Source organism: Canis aureus, chromosome 18 (genome assembly GCF_053574225.1).
Source record: "Canis aureus isolate CA01 chromosome 18, VMU_Caureus_v.1.0, whole genome shotgun sequence".
Taxonomy (NCBI): Eukaryota; Metazoa; Chordata; class Mammalia; order Carnivora; family Canidae; genus Canis; species Canis aureus.
This window is the reverse complement of record NC_135628.1, coordinates 1,880,930-1,907,812: the sequence shown is the minus strand read 5'-3', so window position 1 is coordinate 1,907,812 and position 26,883 is coordinate 1,880,930. Positions and strand designations below refer to the sequence as shown.

The 26,883-nt window shown below is 38.8% G+C and overlaps 1 protein-coding gene across 1 annotated transcript; it reads left to right on the top strand.

Moving 5' to 3' along the window:
* Window positions 1–260: 260 nt before the first annotated feature.
* Window positions 261–26,683, top strand: ING3 (inhibitor of growth family member 3). The gene is made up of 12 exons (XM_077855992.1): window positions 261–975; window positions 1,226–1,297; window positions 4,548–4,648; window positions 6,426–6,491; window positions 16,578–16,674; window positions 18,258–18,329; window positions 19,247–19,366; window positions 19,646–19,803; window positions 20,378–20,571; window positions 21,859–22,051; window positions 24,626–24,664; window positions 26,367–26,683. Exons 1-12 carry the CDS (start codon window positions 948–950, stop codon window positions 26,481–26,483), a joined length of 1,257 nt encoding a protein of 418 aa, XP_077712118.1. The 5' UTR covers window positions 261–947; the 3' UTR covers window positions 26,484–26,683.
* The last annotated feature ends 200 nt before the right edge of the window (window positions 26,684–26,883 follow it).

Genomic DNA, 26,883 nt, shown 5'->3' with positions numbered 1-26,883 from the left:
ATGACCCCTCCCGCGGGTGTAGACAGCTGGGGGCGGGCTGCTTACTCAACACCGCCTGAAGTCATCCTTAGAACAGCTCATTCGACAGCAGCAAGTCTCCATCCGTTATTTCTGCTTGTTCTCTAGTTCTGCGTTTTTTTTTTTTTTTTTTTTTTTTTTTTTGGTGGGTGCACTTTGTGCGTTCAGCTCGATGACATCACGGTGACGACGAGCCGGACCGCGGAATAAAAGCAGGTAAAGAGCGCGTGGAGGGCGGCCACCCGTCCAGGTGCAGGAAAGCCAAGCAGGCGCCTCGTGGGTATTTTGAGCAGTCGGAGACTAAGGATGCGTTCCAGCCAGGAGTTCTGTCTTACACAATGCGGATCGCCCGAACTCCGCTGGCCGTTCCGGCGCTGGAACACCTTCCACCTGCCCCGCCCGCCTGGAAACCCGCGACTCCCAGCCGCCGGGGCCACCGAGGCACGCCGGCCGGGAACAGGTGGAAAGTTGCTCCTACTTGGGTTCCGCGGGCGCCTACAACTCCCGTCATGCCCCGCGCCGGCATCAACAAATAAACAGAGGCACCGCATTTCGGATTCCGCGGCGCACGGGGCGCAAGGCCGCCTGGTCTTCGTAGTTGCCACGCCGGTAACCGCCGGGCGCGCCGATCCTCGCCGTGGGGGGGAACCGGACTACACTTCCCACAAAGCCGCGCGGGCGGACTCCGGCCGGCTGACGTCATCGCCCCAGCCGGCCAATGACGGCTCCGGGCGGCAGTGAGGCAAGCGCCGTCAGGCGCCAAAGTGGTTTTTTTTTTTCTTTTTTTTTTTTTTTTTTTTTTTTTTCCGCCGAAGCCGAGCGGGTGCTGCTAGCGGAGGCGCCATATTGGAAGGGACAAAACTCCGGCGACAGCGAGTGACACAAATAAACCCCTGGACCCCCTCGTTGCCCCAGCTCTAAGGGCCGCGATGTTGTACCTAGAGGACTATCTGGAAAGTGAGTGGGCGGCGCTGGCGGGGGCCGCCTGGGGGACCCGCGGGCGGGCGGGCGCGCGAGCGGCCGGGCGGGCGGGATGGCGGGAGGGAGGGGGAGGCGGGGGATGTTTCTTTCTCACGGTAACTGGCAGCCGGGCTGTGGGCTGCCGGCTCCTTCGCCCCCCCACGCACGCACGCACGCACGCACGCAGTGACGTCAGCGCGCCCTTCGCCGTTGGCCCCGCCCCGCTGACGGCCTCTCCCTTTGACAGTGATTGAGCAGCTGCCCATGGACCTGCGGGACCGCTTCACGGAGATGCGCGAGATGGACCTGCAGGTGCAGAGTAAGTCGGCGGTTCGCCCGCCCGGCCGCGCGCGGTCGGGGCCAGACCTTCCACCGACGTCGTCGCCTCTGCTCTCTGACTCTCCTCCGGCTCACGGGCTAGTGCATAAGGAGTCGTTTAAAAAAAAAAAAAAAAAACAAACGCCAAAAAAACCCCCCCAAAACCATAAAACCACACACACACATACACAAGGCAGTGCCGCATCTTGCCTCTTGCTGTCCACGCCGCTTCCCCCTTTGCTTTTACCCGAGGAGGAGGCGCTGGGGCCCGCGTGTGTGTTTCTTTCCCGAATTCAAGACTGGGATAAAAGTTTCTGTGCCTCCGGGGAGGACTTAGACACATGCTTTTAACTAAGCACGTCGGTGTAGGTGTGGAGAAGATGGTGGTTTCTGGCCCGAGCCCTTGCGTCCGGAACGTAGATTTCGGCATTTAGACTTCTGCTGAAGTTGGTTCTGCTCAGAATTTTCTGCAGAGCGGAAAACCCAGCAGCCTGGGTGTTGGTGTGGCTCTTTAGTGACCCCGCTGAACTTGAAATGTCGAGTCTTGCAAAGCCGCACCTTGCAGGATGCATTCCCACCCGCCAGCAGGATGATGCTATTCCCCCCCCACCCCCCCATGAAAACGAGTGAGGAAAATAGACCTTCCTGTAAAGCTGCTTATCTGTTGCAATAAAAGTGATGACTTCTCATCGATCAGTGGTAGCTTGGTAGTCTGGTTCCTTCCCCCTACCCACCCACCCCCCCCAAAAAAATTAACCGTTGTTCTTTCATAGAGCAGTATTTGGTTTATCCGATTGTTTTGTTTTGTTTTGTTTTTGTGAAGGATTTGACTCAAAGCAAGGAAAGAGTCAGTGCCTTGGAAACGAGGAGGTCAACACTTGGAGCAAAATCACAGTTAAAACGAGTACGAATTTACGCCTGTCGTGCTCTGAAAGAACCTCACAGGCCTTCTCCCCCTTTTATGAAATGAATGTAATACAGCCGTTCCGGTTCTCTTGCAGGGATACCATACTGTGAACTACGAGTGCGGAATGAATTACACGTTACACGATTATTTTATTTTATTTTTTTTTTTACGTTACATGATTAAAATGTACAATGGGGTGTGTGCTTAAGCCCGGATGTCACCCTCTCTGTAGATGTAGGCTTGGCTGCCAGCAGCGCATCTCGTCTAAATTGATCTAATGTTTTTCTAATACTGTGGATGACATGAGCTAATGCAAATAGCCCGTTGACCTAGGTCCTGAAGACCGTCCAACAGATGGTCTTGGAGGCTGTTGGAGCCTGGCTCCAACAGAGCAGGGGCTGCCATGGTTACTGACCTGCACTGAGTAGTTTTTATCCAGAAATCAATTAAAGTTGCATTTGTTACTTTAAACAAAACAAAACAAAACAAAAAAACTTGTGCAGTTGATATTAATGGCTTGCCTTCATGCGGTCTGTCCTCAAGAAAATACGTGCCTTGATCCCATTTATTCTAGCTGTGGTTAGGCTATCTACGTAAAATGTTTCTCATGCCACTAGGTTTTTTTTTTTTTTGTCCTCGAAAAGTAGCGGTGGAGGAGGATCTGGGTTTGGGGGTATGACTGGGGGGAAAAGGGTATCATGGAAAGAAATCAGAGACCCAGCATCCCTGAGGATCCTGCAGCTCCTGAGGGCCTGTCCTTTCCCCCGTGCTTCCCCACCCCACACTCGCACCCCACGCTTTCATACCCACGGGTGATGAATATAGGTTCCTGAGCCTCTGGTGTGTTCCATGTGGCCATGCGGCATACAAGGTGATGGGCTACGGAAGCCTTCTTTATGTTCAGTGGGTAATAGTGTAGGAGTCTGAACTGTGTGTTTCTTTAGCTTGCCCACAAAATTCATTTTGACTGTCATGTAGTTGAAATGCTAAAGTAGCGTTTTCTATGGGACTGAGCACAGATCTTGATGTCAGATAGATCCGAGTTCGTATTAGAGTTTTGCTGACTTACTCTTTGACCTTGACCACATTACCACTTCTGAGGGGTTTTCCTTGTCTATAGAATGGAGATCATCTGAGGATTTAAAATAACACAGTTAAACTAGAATTTATAGTATCTGATACAAAGCAGAAGTTCACGAAAAGGTGACTTATTTTTGCTTCGTTATCATTACAAATTTTAAATTCTCTTGTGATTTGTAATTGGATTATACAAATGAGAGGTTTTATTTTTTTATGTTTTTTAAAGATTTTCTTTAAAATCTTTGAGAGAGAGCGCACGTGGGTGTAGGCACACGAGCAGGGGAGGGGCAGAGGGAGAGAGAGAAGCAGCCTCCCCCGCTGAGCAGGGAGCCGACTGGGGTTGGGGGCACCCAGTCCCAGGACCCTGAGGTCATGACCTGAGCCAAAGGCAGGTGCTTAACCAGCTGAGCCACTCAGGCGCCCCAGATGAGAGGTTTTATACACTTGCATTTTATAACAACTAGAATTTTCTAAAGTTAATAGATCCTATAGATTGATAAAAGAGACTTCTTTGTAAAACAAGTTAGAAATTGCTTATTTAAACAAAGGAAAAATTTTTTTAAAAAGTAACTAAGACTTCTTAGGATCTTGAAAAACCTATTGTATTATTGCCCTGAAAAATCTCCAGACGGTTTTCCTTCACTTATATAGCAACAGAATCATTTTTTTTCACTTTTCTTTTTTTAGCAGACATGGAATTAGATGGAATTAGATGATTATTCTTGGCACACACTTGGGAAAAACTTATCTAGAATAAATAATACAGTGTATTAAGTGAATAAATGTACCTTCTACTTTCAGTCATGATAGGAGATGATGGAGAGCTTAATGCCATATAGGAAAAGGTTAAAATCTTTTTATTACTTTTTCTTATTGAAAGAAACGTGACGATTATCTAGTGTTAGTTTTAATAGGAAATTGTGCTTTGTCACGTTTGGCTGATTTAATACCATTAGCTTTTGACCTGAAGGCTGTACCATTGAAATACTATGGTATAGAACCTATCTACGTTGTTGACTAGACTACACTGACTACTGGAAAAATTTTAAATAACAACAAATATAAATTGTCAGAGAAAACTGTTAACTTTTTTTTTTTTACTAGAATAATTAAAGCATTTCCATAATCAAAGCATGACATATTTACGTTACTGGGCAAGTGAGTGTGTGTTGTCAGATATTTTTTTCTTTCTCCAAATCAAAGCATGTATATTCAGTGTATGAATTTGGTCATCTAAATATGAAATGTTTTTATTATGTCATAGATGCAATGGATCAACTAGAACAAAGAGTCAGTGAATTCTTTATGAATGCTAAGAAAAATAAGCCGGAGTGGAGAGAAGAACAAATGGCATCCATCAAAAAAGTATGTTCAACACTAGATGATGTATCGGTAAACATTGGGACCCTCTGAGAAAGATATTTTAAAATGAAGTAGTTTTCTGGATATCAAAGTGAAGGAAAGTTATTAACAGCTCTCTATAATTTAAATAATTTGTTATATTTATAGAATCCTTAAAAAGTACAATTTTTTCCTTTATTTTGGTTATAGCTAATTAAAGTTGCCTTGTCTTTACAGATATAACACTGTCTTCCAATTATGGCCACAAACTGGGGTGAAAATTAGCTGGCCTTGAAGCATTTTTTATATATTGCTAGGTAACTAAGTTGATGGAATCACAGAGGAATAGAATCTTAACAGTTGAAAGCATCCTTAAAAGGTCTTTTAGCTTAAAACGCTACATTTATATGAATTGAGCCTAGAAATACAGAGTTCTTGGAGTTTTGGTTAGTTGTGTAGTACTTATAGGTCTCTTCCATACTAGAATAAGTATCAGATCTCCTCCCAAGGTTTGCTTTAAATGTGTGACCTAGGGTATTTGGGATACATTGGAAGAACTACATAAGAGGCCTGGGTTTGGGTGTGACTGCCATTTAGCTGTGTGACATTGGACAGGTTCTCTTAGTATCTCTGAGTAGTAATGATTCCTTCATCCACAACCTTCACAGAATTGTTCAAAGATCAACTGAGAAAGAAATTTGAAAACTACAAATTTAGTGTATTGTGTAATTTATTTTGCCACATGGGGGGAAGATTATTTCTGTTAGGGGAAAAAAATTTAGAGTGTATAACAGAGTTAGTCCTGGCTTGGAGGATACCTGGAGGCCCAATGTGTATGAGTATAGATATCCATCTGTACAAGTGACCCTTGAAAACATGGGTTTGTAGTGCACAGGTCCACTTATATGTGGATTTTTGTTTTTGATAAATACAGTACAGTGCTGTAAATATATTTTCGCAAATAACATTTTTTTCTCCAGCTTACTTTATCCTAAGAATACAGAGCATAATACACAAAATATGCATTAACCTGCTGTTTATGTTATCTGTAAAGGCTTTGGGTCAACAGTTGGCTATTAGTAGTTAAGCTTTTAGTCAGAAGCTTATATGTGGATTTCAGCTGCACGGAAGTTGACATCCCAACCCCTGCCGTGTTCAAGGGTCAACTCTAAAACCCTAAGTCAGTCATCATCCCTTTAGCCTGTTAAGTTTTTGGTGTAGTACCACTTCGCTGTATACCCTGAAGAGTCTAGTTCTCCATGGAAATTGATAGAATCCTGTTTTTGTTTTTAAATGATTTGCTTTATACTGAGGAGAAATCTAAAGTATAGGTTGAATTGTATGAATTAATACCTAACTTAAAATGAGAGCTACAGAACACTGGAAAGGAGGGACATGCAGGTCAGAATCTTTTCATTAGTTATACTTTTATTAAAAAGTTTTAAAAATGGAGAGTGCAAATGTTTTATAAATTAGATAAATCGTAACATTTTCTTTGAAAGGAGAAGAGCTATATCATTAGTTCACATAACTTTTACTAGTTTAGAGGCTAGATTTGGACTCATTTATAAATTTCACTTACATCTTTTTTAGGAGTGTTGAACATCCTCCTTTAATTCTTGGCCATTGTACATATAATTTCTAAGCCTACCCCATCCCCATCCCATCCTTAACTGGGTTTTTATTGCTATTGTAGGATGACTGGCATTGAATACAAGGTATGATAATGAAAATGCAGTTGTATGTGCTGAATACACATATTAAAATTATTTATTTTTGAAATGAAAATGTTTTTATTCAGGATTACTATAAAGCTTTGGAAGATGCAGATGAGAAGGTACAATTGGCAAACCAGATATATGACTTGGTAAGTAAAATTAACGTGCATGCTCTGCCATAAGTATTTAAATTGTGCATGTTTTAAGTTTGATTGACTTACATATTAATAAGAAGAACAGAATAAATTTGAAGTATGGCTTTCTTGATCCCATTTAATTTGTTGAGGCTTCAGTATTTTTTTTGGTTTCATTGTGGAAAAGAGTCAGAGTCCACAATTTTAGTCAACAGGTCAAGAACCTTACATTTAGCCAATTTACATTGTTAAAGGATTTTAGCTGATGTTAGATTTTTTTTTTTTTTTTAACAAGAATCGGTGTTTAAATTTATTTTAGTAATCCTTATCTTAAGGTAGTGTGTTTACTTACCGGATAAATCACCTTGAGTTTGTTTCTGTGGTTAAAAAAAAAAAAAAAAAAAAAAAAAAAAAAACACATAAAACTACTATGTTGACAAGACTTATTGGTTACCTGATTAAATGAAGAAGAAAATCATTTGAGTCCGTGTTAAGAGGTAGTACTCAACTATCTACTAAGTGATGTCAATAGATAGCACTCAACAACTGGTTCCGGTGGTAAAAATGGGAAACACTTAATTAAACTTTAAAAAAAACGATTTCCTTTTTGCAGCGGCAACACTTGCAAAAGATTGAAATCACTCTAAGACAGAGGCAGTATTTCTCAAACGGGTATAATTAATGATGCTCTCTTTTATGTAAAGCATCTTCTAAAATATATTTCTTAGGAAATACTCCTTTCTGGTTCTGCCTCAAAGCAGGTTAAAGCCAGAAACAAATGGACACTTATCACCGACTTTAGCATATAGATTTCATATCTTATTTTTGTAATCTTATCTGGATACAGTCTCATTACTGAGCAGTAAATTACAGTAAGTATAAATGTTACAGTAAATATAAATGTTACTGATAATACACAAGATAAAAGATGCAAACGGCATATGGTATACATTGTAGAAGCTTATAGAAAACTAGAGAACATTCATCCTGTGAAGCCATAGAAAATGTTGCCTTGTTCTCATATAGTGGACGTTTTTAATGGCTGTAATAGCTTCTGTAATGCAGTTATTCTGAAAACAATTTCATAAAAGATATACTACCTTAAGAAAGGTAGAGTGAACTATAGCTTGATTTATTGTGGAACTGGAAAAAAAGTTCTTAAATGTTTTGATCTTGAATTATGTCTGTAAACACAGAAGGAGACATTTATATTTGAATCCAAGAGGCATTTGTTTAGTAACGTTGCTCCTCGTAGTTAATGATTACATGTGTCAGTCTTTATTTAGAGACTACCTGCTTTTTAAATCATACAGCTCTTTGGCTGTGCTCTTTGTTTATATTTTGTTACTTTGCTACTTTTTGTATGTTTAAAAACTGTACATTTAGAAAAATATGTCTACTATGAATATGTCCTTTTTAAATATGTGTGGGGATTTTGTGTCTATATATCTATTATTTATGAATCACATTGTTTATTCACTCTTGTGCTCCCTATAATGGAGTTTTATCTGCACATAATGCAGGAATAAAAAGTAAACAGTGTAAATGGCTTCTGTTCTCCAGGTGTTGGTAAATTAGTGGGGAAGACATGCCCCCAAACCGAAGTGAAAAGCCTGCGTAGAAACATGTAACAAATAAAGATTAACGCAGTTAAATATTCAGTATCCGGTAAAAGACTGGACTAAGTGGGGTAGAGTGTGGTTGATTTCTTAGAGGCTATCAGATGAGTCTTGAACAGAATTTATTCAGAAGCTCAGGGGCCTGAATTAGGTGTTGTAGCGACGGTGAAGCAGTTCACTCAGGGATAATGGATAAACATAGAATGAGACTAAAGTTTAATAAATTCTTTGAGGGGGGTAGGTGGTTTAGGCTCGGGAGTGAGGCAGTAGAAGGGAATGTGACGAATTGAGCGGGACACACTGAAAAGCAGGTGCGCATAATGAGCCCATTCGGGGGAGAGGTCGGCCCCTTCCCCCTTCCCCGACAGCAGGGCTCTGGGAGGTGCCCAGTCCCAGAACCTCAGTTTCCTTATCTGTGGACAGCAGTCGGGATTCGTGCCCTGCCGGGGGATTCCCCCCCGGTCTGTCAAGCCATCTTGGCCCGTGAGAGGGCCCGTGAGAGGGCCGCAGAGCAGACGCTCCTTCTTTAAAGATTCTCTGGGATCGTCCACCCTCCTGCAGCCGCTGCCTCCCTCCCCGCTCTCCCCGCGCACCCGCTTTCTTCCCGGGCCCCCAGTAGTTGCAGGCCTTCTGTCTTGCCCTTTTCTTTTTGTGGCTTCCCCTTCCCTCCCCGCCCCGCCCTTCCCTTCCTCCCTATTCTAGCCCGCCGTGTGACACTGCTATTTCAGGCCCTCACGACACCCCTAACACAGAAGTCCTTCTTCCCTGAGACGAAAGAGCCTACGTCCCCCGCATCTTGGTTGCCGCCCTCGCTTGGTTGCTGTTCTCAGGGCTCAGCCCTTGACCTGCCTTGTCTCCCCACACCCAGTCCCGCCTGAGGACCACACGCCACGTGGGGAAGAGCTGCCGGTCAAATGGCAGGTCCTCCCCCCCCTCCCCACACACGCACACTCCACACACACGCACACTCCACACACAGCCCAAGCTGAGAAACATTCCTCCATCCATTTCCCACGTGTCCTCTCGGGTTTAGCAATCACACTTAGTGATTCCTCGAGCTCACGCTTCTCCCCGGAGCCTCTCCATCTTACCTGAGATTCCCCAGGCCCCGGGACTCAGTGTATTAATATTCAGGCTGACCTCTTAGTCTCCTCTTTTCCTTCTCTGCGAAGAACCACTGATGTTCCAGTCATTCGCCGTGGAATACCGGAAGTCATCGAGCCGGACTCCTGCTTGGAGGAGCCTCCCCACACGGAGTTAATCAACGTGTCTTACTCCTTTCATCTTCTAAGTACCTCGCCTTACCTGCTCCTCTCCACTTCCGCAGCCTGTCGCAGTGCAGGGACTTAAAAAAGTGACTGCCATGCTTTTCTTTCCACCTTTGCTTGGGAAACTCTCCATCTTTCATAATCCTGCACATGCCGTCTCTTTACTAAAATCACCTGAATAATCTTAATATTTATGTCACTTATATCTAGCAGAAGAGATTCGATCACTTAGAAAAGTCACACAAGAATGATCTGAACAGAAGCCCTGGCTTTCCCCTCATGTATAATACCTGTTGGTGGAGGCAGATCGGGCTTGTCTGGCGACCCTGACATCCTCAGCGCCCCCGGCTGCTTCTAATCCGTTTCTCCTCTTTTCTGGACGTGTAGAAGAATTGCAGTAGGAAAAGACTCAAAAGGGCATGTTTTGTACTCAGCTCCTTGAAAAGTGCCTTTCTGGAAATCTTACCTGCTGATTCTACTCACATCGTCTTGGCTCCCTGTAGCTGCCTCTAGAAATGCTGCTTCACAGGGCACGTTGCCACCCCAGGTGTGTGGGGCCCTGTCATTAAGGAAGGAGGCTAGTGAGTACGTAGTTAGCACTTTGGACCTTACCCTACCCCTCCACAGAATCATACCAGTGGCCAAATCATGGTTATTGCCATGATTTTATTATTGCTTGAATTAAATGGTGATTATTTATTTACCTTTTGCTTTATATTTGCCTCCCCTATTATAAATGTCAAGAAGTATGTTTTTTTTTTTAATGTTAGAGTCTTTAGACTCCAGTGTAGTTACGTCTCAGTAAATATTTGTTCAACAAAATCGCCTAAGTAGGTTAATACAAAAGGCACTAGCATGACTCCCAAGTTACGAGTCTTAGAGATGGAGTTTAGTGGTGTCACTCTTTGTGTGAGATACTGTAGTTGAGTGACATTTTCTCAAAAGTTTAGCTTGCTAAGATTGGTTTTAATAAACAAACAAGGGTAGGCTGCAGTGCAAACACCCCCGTCTTTTCAAAGTATGACTTTCAACCAAGAGAAGTGAAAGTAAATATAATTCAAATGAGGGGATCCTGGGTGGCGCAGCGGTTTGGCGCCTGCCTTTGGCCCAGGGCGCGATCCTGGAGACCCGGAATCGAGTCCCACATCGGGCTCCCGGTGCATGGAGCCTGCTTCTCCCTCTGCCTGTGTCTCTGCCTCTCTCTCTCTCTCTGTGACTATCATAAATAAATTTAAAAAAATTAAAAAAAAAATAATTCAAATGGGTTTAGTTTCCTTTATAGAATCTCTTTAGGAGGCCAACCAATCTTATGATGATCTATGTCTTTGCTCAGATCTTTTCTGTATCCCTGTCTTTAAATTGTTCTCAGTTTCTTTTAGTTTCTTCAGTTTTGATAGATTTTTCTTTGATACATAAGCTCATTTTGGAAGTGCTAAAACAGGATTTATAGATGTGCCTTCAGGAAAAGGGGCATTTTTTTTTAAAGGGGCATTTTTTAAAGTATTAAAACTTATTGTGAGGTACATGTTTTATTTAAATGCCTTTTTTATTTAAATACTTTTCACTTCATAATTCCACAATGGTTTCTGTCTCTTTTCAGTTCCTTTGCTTTTGAAGAGATTCCTGTTAAATTGTGAAAACATTTGTTAAACACAATTAGACCTTATTATACAAAGTAAAGACAATGTTATTTTCATAAAATAAAAAATATTAGATCTTGTAATCAGGGCCCTTGAGGGTATGTGAGGTTCGTAATCATTCTGTACCTACAGACCCTGGCACAGCAGATTAGTTGAGCAGTGAACAGAAGGAAAAAGTAAGACTTTTGAGGCAATCTGATCCAGTGTTTCCCCGACCTTAATATTTGGTTTTCAGATTATCTGTACCATCTGTATATCTATATACTAAGTAAATTTTTAAATGAAATTTATTTAAGAGGAAAATTTATTTACAAATCTGATGCTATTAACCTAAATGAAAAACTAGTATTACTTATTTGTCACAAATAAGTAATTATAAGATGTTGAAAAAACAACATACAGCCTCCTTGGAATGCTTGCACTTTGTGTGCTGCACCGTATTGCCAGGGTGGCTTGTGGTATTTGAACACTTTATGCTGGAGGGTAAGAAATTTACTTTGACAAATCATTGCAAGAGAACAGAAGGGAATTATTGCCTTGTTCATAGGGAGGTTACTAAATGGATGTACCATCTCATATTAGTTATATATTAAATATCAACAGTAAATATCCAAGTGAAAATCCTTATAAATAGGAAAGAGGAATTCCTGTAACATTTAATATTTGAGAGCACAGAAAGCTAAGTGCTTCAAAAGTGAGTCGGTGAGATGTAGTATAAATGTAAACCTACAGTAATTTTTATTCATAGATCATTTATCTAATCAACATGTGGTACTTCTATTTATATACTTCTACATAGTGGGAGAGTATAACTTTCATTCATTCAGCAAATATTTCTAGAGCTCCAGCTATGAGCAGTCAGTCACTGGTGCTAAGTGGGCAGTAACGACACAGAGAAGGAATGAATATAGGCAAACTATGAAGCAAAGATGAGTTCAGATTTTGGTAAGTGCTCTGAAGGAAATAAACATTGTGGAGAGAGGGATAAAGAAGGAGTTACTGGGGGAGGCAGTTAAGAATGTAGTCAGGATGAGTGGTGTGTTCTCAGTAGGTGACATTTGAGGTGGTGCTTGGGAAATGGGAAAGAGCCAGCCATGCGGAGAGAGCTTCAGGAAGGACATTTCAGGAAGATGATGGACCAAGTGCCAAGTCCAAGGTGGAAAAGCGCTTGGCAGGTTGAGTCAGAGAGGAGGCCAGTGTGGTCGGTGCACAGTAAGAAAGAAGAGTGTACTGAGGGGGGCCGCAGGAGCCCCCGCGTGCAGGGTCTTATAAGCCCGTGGAAGCAGTGTGGTTTTCCTTCTGGAAGTAGTAGGACGCCACCTCAAAGAGAGGACTGTACCTTAGACGAAGTCGTCTTTATGCCTTTGCTTAAACATGGTGTTATTACGGTAATTTCAGGTAATGAGCATGTGTTGTTTTTACAGCTCTTAATGTACAATAATTTAGTATGTAATTGTGTTTGATTTTGCACCTCAGTGTTTTTACATAGCATGGTATTTCATCATATTATTTTTATTGAAATGCTTTATTTACTTTTAAAATCAGTAGTAAACTTTTTAAAGCTATGGCTAGCATTGTACCGATTACTTCATTTATTAAGGAAAGAAACCAGACTGCATGAATATCCACAAATGAAGAGATTGGTGGCATTAGGGATTCACTGGAACAAACTGAAAATTTATTTTAGTAGTTGTTTTGGTGGAAATGAACAACGAAAAAGCTATCCTATTAAAATAATTTCCTTCTAGAATCCTGATAGTCATAGTCATTAAACACTTATTTGTGTTTCTTAGCCAGATGTCACTGTCATCAGGCTGCATTAGATTACAATACCTAATGAAGTTGATTTATGTGTACTCTGATAAAATTTGCTTTTAGTTAATGCTTGAATGATTTTTAGCAGTCTTTTACATTGCTCGGTACCCTTGAACTTGCTTCTTTTTTATATCCTGGCCTCTTCCTGAGATGATTATATTTCAGGTATATATTTACCTATAACTTTGAGAATTCTTCATCTGATACTCTGATTAAAAAAAAACATGTTATGTAGATTTGACCTTTTGACTTGTATCCTTACCTTATTGTCTCTTAGGAAGATTAGATATGTAGTTGATGTGCTAAGGCCTCAAATACTTGATTCAGCCTCAAGAGGGATCAGATTTTTACCTTTTTCAAATATAATTCAGAGATGTGAAGAATCATTTTCATGACTTATCAGAGAAGTAATTTGCCATCACGATTCCTTTTTCTTCTCCAATTTACCCTCTTTCTGCACTATTACCAGATCTTTTGCAGTTAGGAATTTATCTCTCATTGCCATGGATTTCAACTTAGAACTTTTTATACTAACTTGTGCTCATTCTGAAAGAGCGAGATATTTAAATTTAGAATTTGATGGTATTGAAAACCATAAATCATGTAGAACCTTTTTTTAAAAAGCTGTATTTAGTTCCATTTGGGTCCATCAATGACACATCTTAAAATTTGGATATTGGAAACCAGGAGTCAAAGGAGAAAGAATAAAGGATTACAACTCTATGCCAAAGTGTTAAAGTATGAGGATTTTTTGTTTCATGCTGAGGAGCCAGGGGTGACTTACTTATCTTTGTGATCATCAAGATGTTAAAAATAATGTTGACAGAATTTCCTTTGGTTCTGAAGAGGTCAGAAAAAAAGAGAATTGATTTAAAACTAAAGCAGTTATATTTGGGGCTATCAGATACGATTGGGGGCTGCAGAAGTAACGAAGTTTTTGTGGCTAGTACTCATTGACATTAAGTGGGGAACAAATCAATAATTAGACTCTGTGGTCAGCCTTGTGTTAGGAGCCTGTGGTTAATGGAAAATCTCTCAACTGGAGTAGCACCCTCTTCACTACTATAAATCAATCGTATGAGGTCAGGTATGTATGGAGGAGTGGGGTAATTTAGGTTGTTGTTTTGTCTGATACCTGTGGGGTCATTAGGGTGATCTGCTAGTGGAGATACTTTCCCCATTCAGAATCATGGGGGTAGAGGAGATGCACCCTACAGGTTTCAGGCAAGTTCAGTTCAGCTCTTGCTGCGGCTGTTTAATACTATTTAAGTACGCTGTTTCTTTATAGCTTGAGTTAAATCTTGTGATCAACTTTCTAACTTCTGATTTGATTTCGTACAGTAGCAATGACTAAGAAAAACCATTCTCATTGCCTAATAATTGCTTCTAATAGTTATCAGTTCATGATCTTTTTTCTTACCTACCAGGAGGTAGGAATGATTGGAAGCTGTCTCACAAAGCTGCCTACCACAACCTGGTTTAGGCTTTTCTGTTTATTTTAATTATGTATTTGTTTTTAGAATTGTAACATCTTTGGGTTCTATTCCTTTCTCCTAGCTACTGGTATTGGAAATCCCATCATTATTTTCCATGCTCTCATATGTAATAACCCTCATCAGTACTGCCTTTAATCCACTGAGGCAGTTCTTACGTGCAGGGATGTGAGGAGTTAGGGGAGGATACACGATGTCTTTGTCTCACTCCAGCCCCATCCTCCCAACAAAGATTCTAACATTCTACCTGTCTATACTGTATACACCTGTTACAGGCCACACCATACATCACTTTTTCTTTTTCCTCTGAGAATCTTGTTGGTCTTTCTGTCTCTATTCATTCCTTAATTATTAATTTTTCTTTCCACTTATTTGGAAACATACATTTTTCACCCTCTAACTCATAACTACTTTGTGTCTACCACAGCCAGTGTTACATACGTATTTTTTTTTATTCTAACACTTTTCCAACTGTAGCTTATTTGCTACATTTAGGGCATATGCATTTTAAAGACATTTATCATGTTTGTCAGCCAAATTGTAATTCCTATGAAGGCAGGGACTCTCTCCCATTTTTTTCGTATCTTCCATTTAACCCAGCGCCAAGCACAAAACTCAACATTTATTAGTAGAATGATCCGTAGGTAATAAAAGTGGTGGAGTATTTTCATTGCATTAAGTGTTTTAGAATTTAAATATGAGTGTTTTTTTTCTGACTTCCCTTGAGATTAAATTTTGACAATGTGAGAGATATTCTTGAATAACTAAGGTCTGTGTTCACACTTTATTATTGGAAGGGAGGTTCCAGTAAAGGATGCTCAATTACCTGCATGTTCTTTGAATAGGAGCATTTATGTACTATTATAGGATTTTAAATATTGTAATTATAGTTTCTACCAGGCTCTGAAAAATAACTTGTGTGTAAAGGTGGAGGGAAAACTAGGCTTTAAATTATTGACAAGTCACTAACCAATACCCCAGTGGGTGCTGTTAATATATAAAATATAAATAACAAGAAAATATTCTTGTTTTTCAATTTGAATTGTATTCTGAGTTAAAAACCGGTTGGGTGCCACATGAAGAAGTTCAGCGGGCAATGTTAGGTATAACTGGTGAAGCACAACTTATTACAAATTGATCAGAGTTAAATCCTTTCTCCATAATGCATTATCTACTGCCTTTGGGCAGCTTTTGTTTCTTCACATATGAAATGAAGACAGTAATAACCTATGTCAAAAGATTAGCACAAGGGTTAGAAAAGATAGAAGAGCTTCTAATGCACCAAGCACATTACATGGCGTCTAACACAGACAGATTGTCTTCTGCTATTTTTCTGCCCATCTCCTTCATTTTAGGCACACATTATTTCATTCTTATTTAATGTTTTTTGGCCTCCATAGTGTATCATAGATACTTTATATTTGTAAGAAAGTCACTTTTAATTATTTAGCTGTGATCCTTTGGGAATCTAGGGTTTGAAAAAAGTTGTCAGTAATGTAACAATATTATCCAAAAATTGTGTTTCACTTCAAAGTGGTAAAGTTGAAAAAGTATTGAAAAGATATTTAATATTAACCTTAAAAACATTAAGACTTGAAATCCGTCAAAAGATCTCTAGTTGAATGAGAAAATAAAATTTGCCACGTTAACAAGGGCATTAGTATTAGCAATAAAACCATTTTAACCAGGCTCTTCGGGGAATGGAGTTTCCTGGCTAAAAACCCCTTTTGTTTCAACCCTTTACATAAATGTTTACAAGTATAATGGTTTACTTTTCTGCCTTAGAGAAATATATGTGTAGAATATAGTAGCCTCTTTGTTTATAGACTAAGGATCTTTCATTCTAAATAACAGTTATTATACTATGGCAGTGTGGTAGATGGCCTTTTTATAAGTAGGAGGAGATTAGGTTGAAAGTAATCCCAGTGTATACTATAAAAAGTTAACCCACCCTCCTGCACTTCCTTCCCCTTCCGTCCCAAATATCAGTTTTATTTAGTTTCACATCCTGCTTCTTCTGAATGTTTTCTAACAAACTGTGATTCTGGTTTCTTAAAACTTCAAATTTATTAAGGGAGACTTGAGAGATTATTTCATATAGGACCTTCATTTATTTCATAGATTAAAAAACCGAGATGTAGGTTAATTGACTTGTTCAAGGATACTAAGCAGATACACTAAAAGAAATATTTAGTTTTCCTCACTAAACTGACACTTTAATAGTGTCCCAAATTTTGGTGGTTATCTTTGATCTTCTTTGAAACAGGTAGATCGACACTTGAGAAAGCTGGATCAGGAACTGGCTAAGTTTAAAATGGAGCTGGAAGCTGATAATGCTGGAATTACTGAAATATTAGAGAGGCGTAAGTAAAATTTACAGTTTTCCATCAATGTTGGACACGGTCCATGTGCAAATCACTGAGGAGACACTTGTCCCGTGGAGACTTCTCAGATCCTGCGCTTCTGTGGATGGTGGCAACCGGGCCGGACAGCTTGGACTCCAGCAGCTAGAACCATTTGGGTTATGGATACTGAGAGACATGATGCAGGATATCATACACTTGCTTTTTATTAAAATCACATATTAATATTTTTTAATATGTATATACGTTAGTAAGATAAGTGGAGAGAACAAAGATTTAAAGAAATATAACCATCTAGAAACAAGCTAACCATCTTCATTAAATGTATTGACTTTGCCCTGCCTGCTAGATACCCTTAAACTCTGAGGAAGGTTGTTATTTTTTTCATGAGAACTGCCTTAAGGCTTTTCCTCAACTGTGTTGGTAAGAAAGATTTTAATTGATTCCAAAGCATTTCCTCTTTTTCTCAAAAAAGTGAACTTTTTTTTTTTATTAATCAGAAGCAATTTTAATATTTCTTTGTAAGGTTCAACTTGATCACCTGCTGTAATTTACCTTGATTACTTTTTTTTTTTCTTGATGCATTTCATCAGCAAGAACATGTACCTATTTCTACACACTGATGAAGAATTTCTGTATGGTGTTGGGTCGTGTGTGTGTGTGTGTGTGTGTGTGTGTGTGTGTATGTATAGATACACACACTCCCTAGACTAGGAGAATAACCTAGTCAAGAGTCCATGTTGGTATCTATAGTTGCAATTTTGTATTCAAAAGTAGATCTATCACTTTAGATGATCATCTAATTTATTTGTGATACTTTTATTCCAAGGAAATCCTATCTGAGAATAGTGTTTGAGACAAAATAAAATGTTCTGTAGCTGTTGTAATTTTTTTTCGAGATGCTGATAATAGCTGTGAATAACAATAATTCATGCCTATTCAGTACTGCAGGAAGGTTAATGAAGCATCCTCTGTAAGGACACAGACACACTAAATGAAATCAAGTTATAAAATCTGCTCCACCCTGTGCCCTGCCATAATTTCATCTCAAGGGATCAAGATAAACCCAGAAAATTTCATTAAAAGTCTTTTAATGCTTGGCGGTAGAGATTCTGTGCCTAACTTCTTTTAGGAAGTCTTTACTATCATATGTCCTTTTAACAATCAAAGAATTTTATCTCATATGGTAATGTCCCATCACCTAATACTTTAGGATCTCCCGTAGAAAGGTCTTCAGCCCAGTATAACTAGTTTGAGTTTTTAGATCTTATCGGAAATGGAGTTATAGTATCCATTCATCCACTTATGCGGTACCTGCTGTCCTGAATTCCCCAATTAGACATTAGCATGCCTTGAGCTTTTTTGTACGTAAGGTGAATATTAAGAAGTGGATTACATACTGTTTAGAGAGAGGATGAAATTGCCTCAGGATAAAGTTGGCAGTGGTGGTTCTCTGACTAAAATGATACAGGTATGTGCATCAGGGCTCCCAGTCCTCTGGTAGGTGAGGGTACAGAGTGCCTGTAGTTGATTGACCTTTAAAGTTCTATGTTGACATGTACCTCTGTGCCTTTCATTCTTAGGATCTTTGGAACTAGATACTCCTTCACAGCCAGTGAACAATCACCATGCTCATTCACATACTCCAGTGGAAAGTAAGTTCGGTTTTGGGCAGCTACAATTTTCAGTATAATTAAAAATTCATTATATTACCTGTATATTCTTTTTTAATTGGCTCCATACAACCAATTGAGAAAAAAATATCTCTCCCTTATTTTATTTTATTATTTTATTTTATTTTATTTTATTTTATTTTATTATTTTTATTTTTATTTTTATTTTTATTTTTATTTTTATTTTTATTTTTATTTTTATTTTTCCTTACAGTTCCTGATAGACTTATTGCTGTCATTTGAGAAAAGCATATTTGATTTGGGAGTAGAGAGTTTGCTTTTCCTGGGATACATTGAGGATAAATATATGGTATTAATAGCAGCATATACTTCCTACATTACAGACACCTGATTCTCTCTAGAGAGTGTTATAATTCAAGTCAAACGATAAGCTACGTGATGGTAGGCTCTTTGGTTTTTTGCCATCCTTGCTTCTTCAGTGCCTAGTGTGCTGCTTGGCATATAAGAAGGCCCCAATGTTGGTGAGTTAGTGAGTAAATGAATGGTTGGTTGGATCTTAGCTAGTTAGAAGACTGTATCAGCGCATCTTGTGACAGATCAATCTGATATGAAAGAATGGTTGAGAGAACTATTCAAAATTGTAGATAGTGTTTTGAAAACAAAATTCCTATCATGCTATATGTGAAACCATGGTGCCTTGTGAGTTATTCGCAGTACTTTGCTGCTGAAGTTATTTTTAATGTGTGAGAAGGCTACTCTTAAAAAACCAGGTGCCACAGAGAGTTCTGCTTCTCCTGTCTTCCAAGAAAACATATTGTTCTGTATTCCATAAAGAACTCAGGACATAACTGTACCTGCTTGTAACTGAATGGAAGTATTATGTTTTGTCCACAGTTCTCTAAAATTTTAAAACACAAAATTTCTTTATTTATATTCAGAAAGGAAATATAATCCGACTTCTCACCATACAACGACAGATCATATTCCTGAAAAGAAGTTTAAATCTGAAGCTCTTCTATCTACGCTTACATCAGATGCCTCTAAGGAAAATACGCTAGGTAAGTTTATTATCTTAAACATGAATTTTTGATGTTTGTATATGTTAAAATAAGGAGAAATGAAAGCATTCAGGATTAACAAATCATACTGATTTTTTACTTGGTTTAAAGTCCACATTTGGGGAAAGAAGAAAAAGGAAAAATGGCGCATGAAAATTTTATAGTGACATGAAAATGTTAAATTTAATGATTATATCTGTACTGGGAAATAATGTATTTTAAGCTCCCTAACATTATATTCTCTCCAACCATTTTTATTTCTTCTTTAATTCTACATAGGGTGTCGAAATAATAATTCTACAACTTCTTCCAACAATGCTTACAATGTGAATTCCTCCCAACCTCTGGCATCCTATAATATTGGCTCATTATCTTCAGGAACTGGTGCAGGGGCAATTACCATGGCTGCAGCTCAAGCAGTTCAAGCCACAGCTCAGGTAAAAAGGAAGAGGTTTGGAAATAGCAGGTACATTTTGTCTGAATCATTGGCAAACTTTAATAGAAACAACGAGGTGTGAACAGAGTTTTCTTACATTATTGTATAGTTTCATTTTTAAACCGTGGTTTTATGATGCCTGATGTTTTATTTAATGAAATGGATGTGCATCAATTTACCTGATAATGAAAAGTAAAAAAAATGGATTCGTGCAATGTCATGCAGATCCCTTCATACAGTGATTGCTCATGATGTGCATGTTTTTGACAAGAAGCCATAGCACCTGCTAGGACAGTACTCCATTCTGTGTCGCAGCCCTGAACTGACTGCATTACACTTGTTCACTTCTGTATAGTTTATATTCCAAATTAAGTCACCAATTCTCTAGTTCCCTCCTAACTGTGTAAAAACTGATTTTAAATCTTTACATAAAATAGTTCAAATGACAGTGATGAAAATAATGGTTCAAGCAAAAGAATATTGGATAAACTGACATAATACTGCAACTAGTAGGACTGAAAAAGAAAATCTGCATATATATGTGTATTAATATTATCAATGAACGTCTGTTTAAGATGAAAGAGGGACGAAGAACATCAAGTCTAAAAGCCAGTTATGAAGCGTTTAAGAATAATGACTTTCAGCTGGGAAAAGAATTTTCAATGCCCAGAGAAACAGCTGGCTATTCATCATCTTCGGCACTCATGACTACATTAACACAGAACGCCAGCTCGTCAGCAGCCGACTCCCGGAGCGGGAGAAAGAGCAAGTAGGTTTCCCTGTTACAGTGGCCCTGTGCCCTTACTAAGTATGCAGTCGGCTTGGCATCCAGCTGGGCTTGGCCATGTGCGACAAAGGTAGGATGTAATGGATCAGGATCACGTGGGGGAGGCAGGAAGACACACTGTCATACTTGCGGGAGGAGGAAAGTCTCTAAAAGGTGTTAAAAGTCTTTAATCTTTCTAGAGTCTTAAATTAGGTATAAATGACTCCTGTTTACTTTCTTCTGTTCATTAGGATAAGCCATTTTATGGAAACTTTTTCCTTTATGGCCCCTTATTTTGTCACGTGTCCCAATGTAAATTAATGCATAAGATACAAATTTTATCCTGGGAATTTTTTTTAAACAAAATTCTTCATTTTTATTAAAAGGAAATTGTATTAATTCTTGGTCTTATGCCCCCCAAATTGAAAGTATGAAAATATCCCTATATTTTTGTATATAAGACTCTTAGGATGGTTGTCTGTCTTAAACACAAAACCTTAACAGGGTTTAGTACCATCTATCCCCAGTATCTGCATTTGCTAGATATTCAGACATAATGAAAGTTCAAATGGTAAACCAGAAGAAGAGCTGTTATCTAATAATTGCATCATAATGTATTTTTAAATGTACTATATTTCCTGTGAGTAAATCCCAGGAATGATCAATGTAGAATTACCACAAAAGTGTTAGGTACCTCAAAAAGTAATTCATCTTAATGACCCAAATTTATTACAAATGCTGATAATAAATTTTCCTATTTTAAAATTTAATTAGCATGTAAATATTGCTAAATTCCTTGCGAATTTGCACACTCTTTCCTGTCTTAACACAGGTAAGTATTCACATCTCAGTTGATGATCATGATCATTTTCATCAACTGCTTTTGTGTATTTGTGTTTTAGATTTTGATGAAGAGCATTCAATTTGCTTAAAAATACAAAGAATGTCTGGAAGATAGCCGTAGCGAACACTAATTCTTACAAGTATTACCTGTAATTTAAGTCAGCATTAAGTCGTAACAGATTTAAAAAATTATTACAAAAACATAGTTTGAAAGAAATTTTTATGGTATCTTTATTCTCTAGAAAACAAAAATAAACTGTTATGAAAAATGTTGCTCTTTGTTGCTCTCAATAACTGTGCTTTTAAACCTGTGTATCAGGTTAGTTTAACTTCATGTTTAACGTTAATTTACGTTTAATGTCATTTCATTTCATACCACTCATTTAGGAATTATTCTCCCATAACTTCTGGATGCTGAGCAAATAAAACTGATACTGTTTTTTTCAGAAACAACAACAAGTCTTCAAGTCAGCAGTCATCATCTTCCTCCTCTTCCTCTTCCTTGTCGTCATGTTCTTCTTCATCAACCGTCGTACAAGAAATCTCTCAGCAAACAACAGTAGTACCAGAGTCTGATTCAAACAGTCAGGTTGATTGGACTTACGACCCAAATGAACCACGATACTGCATTTGCAATCAGGTAAAAGTCTGATATGTCTACAAAAGCAGAATCTCAGTAAAATAGAAAACAGAGCTGTTTGATTTTTTTAAGCGCTTTTTTTTTTCCAGTTAAAATACTTTTGCTTCCTTGTATGATTTTCTTCTGATTCTTATAAAATCACATTTGCTGTAAATATAAAGAGTTATAAAGGACTGTGTAAGTCACCCATAATCTCAGCCCTCGGATTTAACCTAGAATTAGACATTTTGTTTTATCACTACTGTTTACCCGACATGCATGTTGTCTTATTCTGCTCAGGCTGCCACGACAAAGTACCGTAAGCTGTGTGGTTCAAACAGCAGAACTCTATTTTCTCCCAGTTCGGGAGGCGATGTAGTCCAGTACTAAAGTGCTGACTGATCCCATTCCTGGTGAGGGCTCTCTTCCTTCCCAGCAGAGGGCCACTTCCATGCTGTATCCTCATGGTGAAGAGAGCTCTGGTGTCTTTTCCTCTTCTTATGGGGCATCCAGCCTTATTGGGTTAAGATTCCATCCATCTGGCCTCAGTTAGCCTTTATCGCCTCACAGACCCTGTCTCTAAATACAGTCCCATTGGGGGCTAGGGCTGCAACACGGGACTCTGGGGGAGAGGCACGAACATTCAGTCTTTTACCCGTATGTACACACAGATGCTCACGTGTGTATGTGTGTCTGTGTGTGTGTATTTGACCAGTTGGGTCTCAGTATATTCTTCATGGAACACTTTTTCACAGTCATGTGTACCGCACATCATTTTTCTTGAAGTAGTTTTTTTTTTTTTTTTTTTTAATCTTCTCACAGTTAAATGTTATACTGTATATAACTTTGTAAGCCAATATTTAGGCACAGGTTTTATTTTTAGTGTTTTTGAAATTACAAATTATGGGACACCTGGGTGGCTCAGCAGTTGAGCGTCTGCCTTTGGCTCAAGATGTGATCCTGGAGACCCGGGATCGAGTCCCACGTCAGGCTCCCTGCATGGAGCCTGCTTCTCCCTCTGCCTGTGTCTCTGCCCCTCTCTCTCTGTCCGTCAGGAATAAATAAATACAGTTAAAAAAAAATTTACGATTATATTATGGTAGGCATTTTTTTATGTAATCCATTTTATACACTAATTTCTAAGATAATCTTTTTGAAATTTTAGAAATAAAATTAAGTTAGAATATTTGTTACAGCCTACCAAATTATCTTCTGAAGTTCATTACCAAAACCAAGTGAGCATGCTTGTTTCCTAAACCCTGTCCAATGATGGATACTATTTTGTATTAAAAACCACATACCAATTTGATAGTTTTTATGTCACACAATCATTTCAACTTATATTAGTAGCAAATTTGGACCCTTTTTTGACTTTTCATTTCCTCTTTTATGAATTGACTCAATGGTGTGGGCCGAGTTTTCTATCATTTTTGTCGTGTATGTTATAAATACTTTGCTTGGTTTAGATGTTTTTTTGTTTTGTTTTTTATTCTGAAATTCCAGTTTTATGGAGTAATGACTATGTCAGTCTTTTTCCTTATGAAGTCAGCCATGGGGTATATACTTAGGAAGACCTCCTTGCCTTTTTTCCCCCTATAAATACGTCTTGTATTTCTTATCATTTGCAAATGATTTTGTTTAGCTCTTGATATACTTCAGTTTCTTTATGTTTAAATCTTTAATCCATTCATCCATCTAAAAAAAAACTTTAATCCATCGCAATTTCTTGTGTTTCATGGTATAAGTCGGCAATCTAATTTTTGAGAATTTGCCATTTAAGAGTTGATTAGGTTTTCTACTATCACCCAACAAACATTTTTTTAATATCAATTATTAAGAAAAGAAAATTCTTTAAGGATCCTGGTGGTAAAAATAGATTACCTGTAAAAGAACAAAATCAGATTCACCCGAGATTTCCCATTTGTAACACTAAAAACTGGGTGAAATAAACTGTAGAGCTTTAAGGGAAAAACCTGAGTGCCTCCAAAGATTGTTAACCAGAGAAGTTGTTCATGTGTATAGACCCATATACAGATACTCTCCCTCGAGTGGAGACTCAGATAGTATAACATCTAGTTCTAACCCTGTCTGAAACATTTTTCAGTCCATTGAGAAAATAACTCAAGAATTAGAAAGTTGTGTTCTAAAGTACTGGTGATGACCAGCCAAAAGAAAAATGAGAAAGGGCAGATAGTAAATTGATAATAAATTTAGAAGTTACAGCTGTTCCTGTAAAAATATAAATGAGCTCACAGGACCCAGGAAAAAGTTAAAACCTTGAGTAAGTAAGTAAGTAATCAAGAAACTAAAAGTCTTTAGGAAAGAAACTATCCACAAAGGTAATTTGTCAAGGTTCTTTCAGATTTTCAAACAGAACATAATTTGTGTATTACCTCTGTGCCCCTGCCCCCAAAAAATCTTTTAATAAAAAGCTATAAATCTTTCTAAAAATCTTTGTTAAAAAGCTATATGTCCTATTTCTTAACGCAATTTTATATTCTCCTCTGTTTTCTAACAGTATCATAAGCAATTTGGTTTTAGAATTTAGATGCTTGTTGTATAGTCATAATAAATATTTACTTTTATTTTAACCAGGTATCCTATGGCGAGATGGTGGGATGTGATAACCAAGATGTAAGTATTAAACTTTTTAAATTAGGAATGAAAAAAATCACAGAGTATTATTACTTGAACATTTTCCTTATTTAGGGTGCCTCTCAGTTTAAGAAAACAGATTTGCAGTTACGTTAATTACATTATATTAATGCTAGAATATTTCTCTCCAAAACAGGATAGAGTCCCTTCATGTGTTCCCAATTTAACTTTTTTAAAGCCAGTTTTATGATTTCATGTGCAGATGATAAATCTCAAAAGGTGTTACGTGGTATGAGAATTAGAAACATCCTCCACCTGCTTTACTAAGTGTAATACTGTGTTTACTGGAATCCAGTTCACTTATCACGGTGAGGAACTGGAATTTCACAACAGTACCTTGTGTCAGGAAGCCTGCTGCTGGGGGGACGAGGCGGGGGCGAGGGAGCGATGGGAAACGTTGAGGCCACAACTGATTTTCCTCCTACCAGTGTAGTGTTTCCTATCGTACTCTGCAGCTGTCAGCCGATAAGAGCCACTTCTGATATAAAACTGAAAGAAAAGAATTCCTTTTTTTCTTTTAAGGAAGCTTAATTTTGGTTACATACGTATCTTTATTGGATGCTGAGAATATTTTTTTCTAGTAATTTCACTCCCTCCTTATTTTTCTCAGACTTCCCCTTTGGTCATCTTTCCCTGCAGAGGAGTAACAGAACCCTAAGTTCTAAAGAAGTCCTAGTCCATAATACCATAACCCTAAGGTTAATGATAACAGTTTAAAACTTTTAAGACAATGTGAAGATTGAACAGGGTTGGCTTGGTACATTACCGTTCGTGCCTTCCTGACCTGACGGGGTCCCAACACGTTCACGTAGATGGAGAAAGCCTGTCCTCCCGCTTCCCCTTTACAATCACTTGTGGGCTGTCTGAGATGATTGTAGAACAGTATTGCCCAGTCGTTCCAAGAACACCATTGTAAACTCCTGGGGCAGTTAGTAAAAATGATGCATTTCTGTGAATATCCCAGCATAGCCTCTGATCTCTCTCATTCCCAGTTGTACTCTTCCGAGTGCTGAGATTTTCTGCTGAAGGTGTAGGACTGCCTAATAAGTTACAGAGTAGAATCCCCTCCCCCCCTTTTTTTTTTCTTAGAGAAGCAGGCTCCCTGCAGGGAGCCTGATGTGGGACTTGATCCCGGGTCTCCAGGATCACACCCTGGGCCGAAGGCGGCGCTAAACCACTGAGCCGCCCGGGCTGCCCTAGAATCCCTTTGCTCTGTGTATCTAGGAACAGATCTACCCAGACAGGAAATCCAGGACATCCCTTTGTTTTTCATTGCAGCTAGCTTATTTTGCTTTTACGAGGGAGTGAATAAGGCCGAATGTTAAATAGAATCCGTAAAATGTGTTTACTTTGTGAGAGACCCATCTCACTGCTTGTCCTCGACCATTGGTATCCACTCACTCTCCAGCTTAACGAGAATTAGTGAGTCTTCCTTCATTGCTTGGGATCATGGAAATAGTTTACATGAACCTCCGAGTTAATAAAGATGCATACGTTTTTCTGCCTCCAGTTCCTTATCTCTGAAACTTACCAGTTGTGTTCAATGATCTGTAAATCAGCTCCTGGATCTAAGAGTTCTGTTTCCTTGCATCTTATTGTTGATATCCAGTCTAGTGGGCATATTATACTCTGTAATCTCTGGAGATGTTGAAAACTTTTGCTCTGCCGCTTTGCTTTCCAGTGCCCAATAGAATGGTTCCATTATGGATGTGTTGGGTTGACAGAAGCACCAAAAGGAAAATGGTACTGTCCACAGTGCACTGCTGCAATGAAGAGAAGAGGCAGTCGGCACAAATAAAGGTGGCCGTCTCCTTTGAGGAAGAGAATCTTCAACTAAACATTTTATATAGGACTTTAAAAAAAGAAGAGAAGGAAAGAAGACACAATGCATTTCCAGGCAACCACTTCAAGGATTTACAAAGACAATCCTGTAAGATCTTGAACTTGAATTTTATGGGTTGTATTTTAATAATGTAAGTAAATTATTTATGCACTCCTGGTGTGCTATGAATATTATTCCAGTTAGCCTTGGATTATTTCAGTGGCCAACATATGCAGACATTTGTACTCCTCAACCATTTTCTCTCAAAGTAATGGGCATTCTATAATTTAGACTTCAGAGAATTCCAACGATGAAGATTTTAAGAAAAGTATTTTATATTCAACAGGTACGTTCTGCTGCATGTACTGTACTCCAG

Coding starts and splice junctions, on each gene's coding strand:
- ING3 (XM_077855992.1), top strand. CDS start 948: ATGTTGTACCTAGAGGACTATCTGGAAA. Junction 1,298..4,547: donor GATGGACCTGCAGGTGCAGA/GTAAGTCGGCGG, acceptor ATTATGTCATAG/ATGCAATGGATCAACTAGAA. Junction 16,675..18,257: donor TACTGAAATATTAGAGAGGC/GTAAGTAAAATT, acceptor TTTCATTCTTAG/GATCTTTGGAACTAGATACT.